At 41.0% G+C, this 9,623-nt stretch overlaps 1 protein-coding gene across 3 annotated transcripts; it reads right to left on the minus strand.

Annotated features, from left to right (window-relative positions):
* Positions 1 to 48: 48 nt before the first annotated feature.
* Positions 49 to 7,483, minus strand: slc5a11 (solute carrier family 5 member 11). 3 transcript variants are annotated; one of them, XM_067233759.1, is made up of 16 exons: positions 7,391 to 7,483; positions 6,162 to 6,355; positions 5,716 to 5,787; positions 5,328 to 5,432; positions 4,993 to 5,052; positions 4,791 to 4,895; positions 4,561 to 4,666; positions 4,072 to 4,152; positions 3,640 to 3,845; positions 3,274 to 3,409; positions 3,007 to 3,114; positions 2,666 to 2,816; positions 2,386 to 2,554; positions 1,300 to 1,515; positions 792 to 966; positions 49 to 650 (listed from the first exon to the last, which is right to left on the minus strand). In XM_067233759.1, the coding sequence occupies exons 2-16, from the start codon at positions 6,306 to 6,308 to the stop codon at positions 433 to 435; spliced, it is 2,055 nt and encodes a 684-aa protein (XP_067089860.1). In that variant the 5' UTR covers positions 6,309 to 6,355; positions 7,391 to 7,483; the 3' UTR covers positions 49 to 432. The 3 variants fall into 3 exon arrangements, with proteins under 3 accessions (XP_067089860.1, XP_067089858.1, XP_067089859.1); XM_067233757.1 differs by having other exon boundaries at positions 2,386 to 2,816; XM_067233758.1 differs by having other exon boundaries at positions 2,386 to 2,816; positions 6,162 to 6,349; positions 7,387 to 7,468.
* Between the last annotated feature and the right edge of the window lie 2,140 nt (positions 7,484 to 9,623).

Raw genomic sequence — 9,623 nt, forward strand, 5'->3', positions numbered from 1 at the left:
TTACAATACCTATCTAATATAAAACAGTAGAGCTGATCAGTCCAGTTTAGTCAGAAAGATAATTGTACAGTTTATTGTAAAACAGATATTCTTACAAGAACTTTGATGTTTGATAACATCGTGTCAAACAACTTATCATAGAACACAGCCTCAAATTACAATTTTTATTAATAGACATTGCACTTTAAATATCATTTTGTATGTCATTACCTTGACATATGCTTTCCATATCACTACATTAAGATAATCAGAAGTATACATTTACTAATAAATAACATGACAAAGAACCTGGGACAGTTTTCAAATAAGCCATTTGAAGGATTCTCCTTAAGTAGCAAGATATTTTAATACGAATCACAGAAGGTGATAATCAATCCACAACATCCATCAGAATTAGCTCGAAGAGGCTAAGAGAGATACGAGAGTATCTCATTAAGCCCAGTAGCTGATGATGAAGACTATCACAGAGAGACAGATGAGAAGATTGGCGTTGACCATGTTGCGAAGGCAGGGCTTCTCCTCTAGAGAAGACACAGTGTCCCTATGTGGAGGCGGAGCGTGCGGGGTGGCCTCCCTCTGACGCTCCATCCCACACAGCCAATAGAGCGCCTTCGTCAACCTGGACTGGCTCCCCCCACTGGCTGCAGAGTCTGGGGAGAGGGGTAAGAGATATGCGTGTGCATGGGAACATGTTGATGCTGCTTTCATGCATGCAAGGTGTGTGAGATTTGAAGCTACCTGATTAACGCCAAAACAACACTGCTTCTGACAGAATCATCACAATGACCCACCTTTCCTTTCGTTGTGCACTTGTTCCTTCTGCTCCTGCTCCACCACGATGCTCTCCTCTCTGTCCATATCCATCTCCTCTGGAACCCTGCTCATCTCTTCGGTGCTCCTCACCTCTAGGTCCACCTTGGGCTCATCCACAGGGTCAAACCTGCTGAACCAGGTAAGGCGACTGATCTGTTTGACAAAGCCACATCTAGGATCAGTCATACAACAAACAGTATCCATCTACATGTCACTCAGCCCCGTCTCAGCTACTGCACCTACCAAACTTACAGGTCAATAGGTAAAGCTATGCTGAGGTAACAAACTTTACACCAATTCAGGGTTGTAGTTGACAAGAACAAAACATTTCATTTTATTTTGATTTCCTTACTGATGGTATAAACATTGCTTTCATCAAGCCCACAAAAACTGTAGGAAAATATTGCTACTCATGATCTGATTTGGTGGATTCTATCTAAATTGCCCCTCAGTCAGACTCAGCGTCCCTCCCCAGGCCTCCCTCACCTGCTCCGGGCTGGGCTTCTCTGTGGCCAGGCTGACAGACACCACCACCAGCATGCAGAACAGAGACAGCATGGTGGAGAAGTAGAGGTAGTGGACGTCCTTCACCACCACAGGTCTGGTGTCCTCTTCAAAGCACAGGGGTACAGGATAGACAAAGTCCAGAACCATCCTTACACAGCCCACTAGCAGACCCAGGACAAGGCCCCAGAATGCCCCCTGTGGATGGAGGAGGCAAGGTTGTCACACATGCAAGAAAGCACAGAAGCATACATGCATAAGGCATGCTTAACTATTGAGGTATAAAATGTTGCTACATATTATTTTTATATAATTAGATGTTAGCCATAATACATGTTCACTACCCCCTACTGTACTGTACACACCCTACAGCAGGGGTCCCCAAACCACGGCCCGCCAACGCATTTGGACCGGCCCTCTGAACAATGTCAGAGACTTTTTATTAAAAAAACTTTTATATATATATATTTTTTAAGTTTACACTGATTAATATGCATAAGTAAGTAAATGTTTTTATTTCAATAGCAATGAATATGAAAAAAGGATATTACGATAGTAATAATGCTCTTTTAATAGGCTATATATCCCTTGATATGTACGGATGTACTGTGCATATCAAAATAATAAACAAATCTAGCGAATACATTTAAAATCATTATAAAATCTCCATAATAATACTGGTAGTCACTCCGGCCAGGGCTGTAATAATAATATATATTGGGGGGGACACATCCCCCCCAACATTCGAATCTGGTCAAAATATCCCCCCCAATATATTTATATAAAAATATAAATAAAATATAAATGTGCTACACTACGACAGTCAACCAAATATACAAATAAATTATTTATTTTTTAAAGTTCTCAGGGCGGGACCCTCAGACTCCCCAGCAGATTTTGTCCCCCCCAATTTTGACTCCATGGCTACGGCCTTGCTCCGGCCGATGTTATTTTCTGTTACAGACCGAACCGGCCCCACATTAAAGAAAGGAAAAATGATCTGGCCCTCGCAGAAAAAAGTTTGGGGACCCCTGCCCTACAGGGTAGGTTTCAGCTCCACACACTCACCTTTTCGTTGGTCCTCCTCCAGAAACAGCCAGCCAGGAAAACTATGGAGACTGGGGGCTGGAGGTACGTACTGATGGACTGGATGTAGATGAACAGTTGACCTCCCTGGCTGGCCTGGACCACAGGTATCCACACCACTGAGATCACCACCAGCACCAGCACAAAACTCCTACACACAAATAGAAGCACGTACACACACACACAGATGTATTTACCCTGTGAACATGTGTGTAAAATACTGTATGTCAAGGCTGTTCCGTGCACGTGGTGGCGTGTGCACCTGCCCACGATCATGAGCTCCCACTCGGAGGCCCTCGGTCGGAGATGCCTCCACAGGTCCAAGGTAAAGATGGTGCTGGAGCTGTTGAAGATGGAGGTGAGGGAGGACATGAGGGCCGCTATCATCACCGCCATCATCAGACCACGCAGACCTAACACACACACACAAACAATTAAACACATAGCTGTGGTTCCTTAACTGTGTTAGATTGAGAGAGCTAGACAATAAAAGCTTTAGGCTAATAATTGTGTGTGAGAAAGACAGGAGAGAGGGAGAGAGAGAGAGTTAGAAAGATGGAGAAGGGGAGAGAGAGAGAGAGAGAGAAAGAGGGACCTCCTCACCCGAAGGCAGTAGCTCCATTACCAGTTTGGCGTAGGCAATGTCTGAACAGCCCACACTGTTCCCACACACCTTTTTACACACATCTGGGTCCCCACAAGCCACCTCGTCTGGACAGTAAACAACAAACAACTAACTTCAGATAGCTTTGGAGGAAGTCACACCATTGTTAATAAGCTGCTAATGAAACCAGTATTTCTGTTTCTCTGTATACTATGTCCAGTAAGCATGTGCCAAGTGTGTGTCAACATCATGGTGTCCATGACAACCTGGGTAGAGTATTCTGCTGATCATGCCAGGAAGTAGCATCATAAAGAAGGGCAGGATCTTGAGGTAGGCAGCCAATAGGGAGCCTCCTTTAGCATGGAGCAGGTTTTTAGCAGCCAAAGACCGCTGCACTATTACCTTAAAAGATAGAAATGGGACTATTACCTTGTATCTCATTATAAGGTATCACATTCTGACCCTCAACAAAGACTTTTAGGTGTTAAATTATATACATACCGGTATTGACAACAATAACTCTTTTCCTCAATCATCATTCTTACATTCTGACCCTCACAAAATATTTTCGTAATCACATTCTGATGATAGTCTGATCCTTTCCAGCTGTGTAGTCTGTCTGTGACACTGACCTGGTCAGAGCACCAGTACCACATGGAGGGGATGGACATGCCTATGATGATGCCCGGCCAAGGCAGGTCAGAGGTCACTGGATCTCGGAACAGGTGGAAGGCGTCATCACGGGGGAGGCCGCAAGTGGTGTTGGGGACGCGTACTGAGGGGATGGCACTGGCATACCCCTCCAGGAGGCCGTTCCAGCCCCCCACCTCCACGAAACCTCCCCAGGTGAAAAAAAGAATCAGACAAAGCACACAATGTACTATACATACCATTTGTTCTAAAACAATAATTAAATCACTCAAGTCAAATAGTGTTAGCAGTCCATTAATTACAGGATTATATAATATCATGTGGTTGAACTGTATCTGGCTGGCAAACTAAATCATCCTCTTGAAAAAACAAGAAAAACACCAAGACCTTGTGAGTGTAACACAGAGACTCACTAAAGCCCATGAGACTGAGAGCTCCTATCAACATGATGCCAGTCTGGGCAGCATCTGTGTAGATGACTGCAGCCAGTCCACCTGAAACAACACACACACACAGTACCTCGATAGAAGACACACAATAACAGACTATTGGCTGTTTCTTATTCCACTGGATAGATCGTAAACCCTACAGTTGACTGGGTCCGCAAATTGTGTATTTTTCCATTAAATAATCAAGTGAGAGAGATCTGGGGGAAACATTGAGAGAGAGAGAGAGAGAGAGAGAGAGAGAGAGAGAGAGAGAGAGAGAGAGAGAGAGAGAGAGAGAGAGAGAGAGAGAGAGAGAGAGAGAGAGAGGAAAGTCCATAGTAATGGGATGAATACTGTTTCTGTGGCTCCACCGTTGCTTTGGCAATGTGAACATTTGTTTCTTAATGCTAATAAAGCCAATTGAATTTAATTGAGAGAGAGAGAGAAGAGTGTGCTGGGGATGCTGGGTGTCACCTGCTACAGTGTAGACAGCAGTGATGAGGAGCAGTACTATCACAGCAACGTAGATGTTCCACTGGAGGGCTTGCTGGATAAACACTGCTCCAGCATACATGTCCACCTGCAGGAACACACACACACACACGAGACATGAGCAGCTCAGAGTCACAGTGCATCAACACCAGTGTTACAAAACATATTTTTACGTTTCAGACCAACGTCAGAGATGCCTCTATTTTACTCACCGATATTTTTGTGAAGATGTAAATAAATAAATACAAAATTGCTATAAATAATTGTATTCTTTTCCCCCCAAAACGCCTCTGCAAAAATTCTGGCATGGTTGTGACCTGCGAAAAAAGGTTTTACACCAGCATGTCACTATTGACTGTTTTATTAATATTGCCATATTTTTTAACTTTAAATGTAATGTCGTAAACCCCTCACCCCTGAGGCAATATAGATAGGCAGAAAGAGCCAGCCCAGAAGCAGCACCATCAGCATGCCCTGTTAATAGCACACACTAGCACTGAGTCACCTTGGGAACTGGAGTTTATTTATGACCAGAGGCCACAGAGAAAAACTCACAACATTTCAATTTGTATTTCATTTCAAACTGCTGCATGGCAACATGTACAATATTAAAGTTCTACTTAGCTGTATGACAAAAACAAAGTTTGCATTGATTTGCCAGCACTGAAGTATAAAGGAATCCTTCTCAAATGGTGAATATGCAGTTTCAGAATAAAACCTGACCTCTTGATTTAGAGACCCAGTCTTACATTCCACTCGTACGCCACAGCACCGATACCAGCCGCTGCCCCTGACCCTGCCAGACCGATGAAGTGCCCGCTGCCAACATTACTGGCAAACAGAGAGGTGCCCACCTACAGCAGGATGGGAGAGAGACAGAGCATAGCAACTGTCAGAACAAGCCTAAATCCTTGCTCTGCTTCCATTTGTGCATACTGAAAGGGGAATCACAGCCACACTTCTCTGTTTTACCGCATGTTGTGAACTTTCTGGACCATTTTAAGTGAAGAGATTGAATCACTCGTTTCCTTTGGCCTAAATCTGCAGACTGTCAGAAAAGACAGTCTGCAGATTTGCTGCTCCAGGAAGCTAACATTTTTCACAGAACGTCCCCTGTCGGTCTTGAGTTTCACTCACCGGCCACCAGGACATGCTCTTTCCTGCCAGGAAGTAACCATCCACTGTGCTCCTCTTGGTCTTCCACATGGACTGGTGGAGAAGGGGAGTGTGTCAGAGAAGCTCTACTCTTCATAACGAGTTTATAATTTAGAGTTTTTAATTTTGTCCTATAAGCATATAAGTTGTAGTGCTACCAAATTTTGGTTTGACCAGATCTGACACCAGTAGGTTGGTAGTTTTACACAACTACATATACATACCCCTCTGACCAACATCAGTCATCAGCATGATGAGAAACAGCTCAACTTCATTGAGAAATGGCAGCACCCAACTCATGCCAGGTGCCATTTCCTTATTCTTTCCAAATTACAGTGATCCATCCATCAAGATCATCTCCAAGTAGAAGCAATAAGGATTTGTGTTGAAAGACTTGGAACAGGGCTCAGGTTTATCTGCACACTTACCCACAGGCCCACAGCCAACACCAAGAGGAAGTAGACCACGAGTACCACAATGTCCACAACAACAAGGGTGGACTGTGGCCCTGGACCTCCAGTGGACGGGGTTGGGGGAAGGGAGGGGGCTGCACTGGTCCCCTGGCTGCTAGCCATCAGGTCTGCGGTTGCTAAAATTTCAGGAGGTGAATGTGTGTCTTCCACTGAGACAGGAGACAGATATTCTGTTGTTTATTTTCAACTGACGTCACATACTCCCAATATTTCATGATCAGACAGACTTTACACTCAGTTGGTCTATTTTGAGTCAGTATATTGTCCAATCTCACAACTAATTAATGCTCAGGTTTGATGTAGCGTGTGGATGTGCGTGTGTGTGTTTGAGGCTACTTGGCTGCTACTTGGAGCAGACTGTGAGGATCTGTTATCTGACAATTAGTCTAACTGGGGGTTTCTACATCTGATAATAAGCAAATGTAAAAGTGTCTTGCTTATTATCAGATGTAGATAAGTGTGTTGAGTAATATTAACAGTGATAAACTGTCTTGATTGTTTACAATTATCAAAGTCAACATTTCCAAACAGTTTCAGAAATCCCACAGTAAGACTAATTGTAAGGTAACAGATGCTGTTCAAAACATACATAACATCTTAAATAAAGATGTCAGTATTTGAGTACAAGAGTAGAACTATCAGGTGTACTTGCAAGGTACACACTACTAAAGTTTAGTATTGTATACTGCTTGTATATTTTAGTTTTCTGTTTCTTCACTTGTGTAAGAACACATTCATTCAATCCTTATTTTCCAATCACATGGGCAGTTAGTACATTTTCCTCTCAGTGACAGGAATGAAAGCAAGTACAGTCCTGATGAGAAACAGTGACTTTAGGTTTAACTAGTAGTGTGTACCTTGCAGGAAATACACCTGATAGTTCTACTCTTGTACACAAATACTGACATCTTTATTTAAGATGTGTTTTGAACAGCATCTGTTACGTGACAATTAGTCTTACTGAGGGATTTCTGAAACTCTGTTTGGAAATGTTGACTTTGATCATTGTAAACAATCAAGACCGTTTATTACTGTTATTATTACTCAACACACTTATCTACATCTGATAATAAGCAAATGTAAAAGTGTCTTTTACAAAAAAGAGACACTTTTACATTTGCTTATTATCAGATGTAGATCCCCCAGTAAGACTAGTTGTCTGGTAACAGATGCTTATCACTTACCTTGTTGGTAGACAGTAAAACTCCAGGTTTAATTCCAGATGGTTTGTCCTGATGTAATTTCACATGGTCAAAACCCTAGAGCATATCCAGTCTCACACATTAAGCACTAAGGGAGCTTTCTCGTTTCTTAATTCTCATCCAGAAAACACAATAAAGACGAAGGGATCAAACTCCATTCACACGTTATATATTACTACATACTGGTTAAAATGTCACCCAGTTTTATCACCACATTGCACCACACGTGCATGGCGTTATGTAGTTGTTCAAAATACAGTGCTGTCCAGATAGAATTTAAAGCATTAAAAAAATGGACATGTTACATCTCTACAACAAGCTAAGGTATTGGTTAATCTAGTATTGTTTTTCAGGAACAGGTGCATTTTAAAATCAGTTTAACTTGACATTTAAAGCACAGATGTGCAAGGTATTTTCCAATATTGAGTAAATTACCTTCTTATCAGTGCACCTCTACTAAGTGCAATGTCTTGATCATCATAGCACACATATTTACGCACACATGTCCTGATTGTCAAGTGTTTGATTTACCCTTCACAACATAAAAAACATGCAGCAATTTATTTGTAGGTTAGGGTTGAATGTTATTGTGCTACACTCAATAGTTGTCAGTATTCTTACAATAAGAAACAGAAGACCCCTAATTTCTTAGGCCTTTATCGAACATAAATGATTTACTGAGTGTAGTCTTAAATGGATTTCAATCAAAAGAAAAGAGTATTGTAAGATGATGAACATCCCCACTGAGAACAGTAACAGAATAATGTATTAACAGCACAACATTGATTCCTATTGCTTTAAATGAATGATATTACATTTTTAGTCTTATAAATGTTCTACAAATTTCAGAGAAGCTATTAAACACTGAAAATACAATCACTTATCTGAACATGGTGTAAAAGATTTACCAACATTAGCTTGAAAATAAATAACCAAGTCCCTATTATTGCTTCATTTTCAGCCCATAGAAAATATACCAGTTGAGATGGACTGAGTCCCTTCTTTTTCAAAGTCCTTGGAGTACTTGAGAAACAATGGGCTGAAATCTGTATTGTTAGAATCCATTCAAATATCTGCAATAATAAAGTATGTCTACATATAAGTCCATAAAACAACCTGCAGTAAATCGTCAACATTGCACACTGCCCGTATAGACATTTCTGTATTAAAGCGGCACTCCTCAAAAGAGCCAAGTTTGTCCCTTGTCTTTAGACACTAAAATGGGTTTAAAGTGGGACAAAACAACGATTTAGGAATTGTTATACAATCACCTTTACAAAACACTGTGTAAACAATCCCAAACAATTGTATACTCACTTAAATAGGTGTATCATGAACATATATGTTTAAAATAAGAGTGTTCATTTAGACTTTTCATATACATTCAATGAGGTGGGTGCGGCTTACAAAAAATACAGAATATTTTAGTAACATATCAGTTTCAAAAACCACCAACTGTGGTTTTCACAAATACACCGATAACCAATTACGGTGTTAATCTAACATTACGGTTTTGATGACCTTATTTCCTTATTTTCTATCTTAAAGATATGGGCAGCACTTTACATTAAGGTTACATTAGCCCCAAATCAGTATGTATAGTAATAACTTTGTAGTTACATAGGTTCTACTATGTAGTTACAACTACAAATTAGTGGTACAAGTTATTACAACTTTCCCTTCCGCTGTTGGCCTCTTCAACAAGGCCAAGGGACCACACTGACTCAAATGACTTATTGCTTAAAACACACTGCTTTTGCACTGCACCACAACATGGTATCTTGTACATTTGTATTTTTTGTAATATTTGTATTTTTGTATTTTTATATTGTAATTTACGGCAACTTATATTTATCCCACTTAGTACTGCTAGTTTATGTACCCTTAGTATAGTTAGTCCACATATTTAAATTTTAGGTATATGTTTATTGTATGCACCTTCCTGCCAAAGCAAATTCCTTGTCTGTGCAAACTTTCATGGCGAATAAATCCCTTTCTGATTCTGATTCTGATTCTGATACGGGGAGTAGGGGCTTTCCAGGGGGTAAGTGGATTGTTTTGGTAACACAACCTTCAACTGCCCCTTTATAAGATTCACTTACCCCAACACCCCTCCCCTATACTTCTTTCTTACACTTTTGTAATAACCTATACTGCAAACACTTAAGTCAATTTAATTTCACAGCAATTCCTATGCACTTCCAAGGTTTTTGCA

This window comes from Osmerus mordax, chromosome 3 (assembly GCF_038355195.1).
Source record: "Osmerus mordax isolate fOsmMor3 chromosome 3, fOsmMor3.pri, whole genome shotgun sequence".
Lineage (NCBI taxonomy): Eukaryota > Metazoa > Chordata > Actinopteri > Osmeriformes > Osmeridae > Osmerus > Osmerus mordax.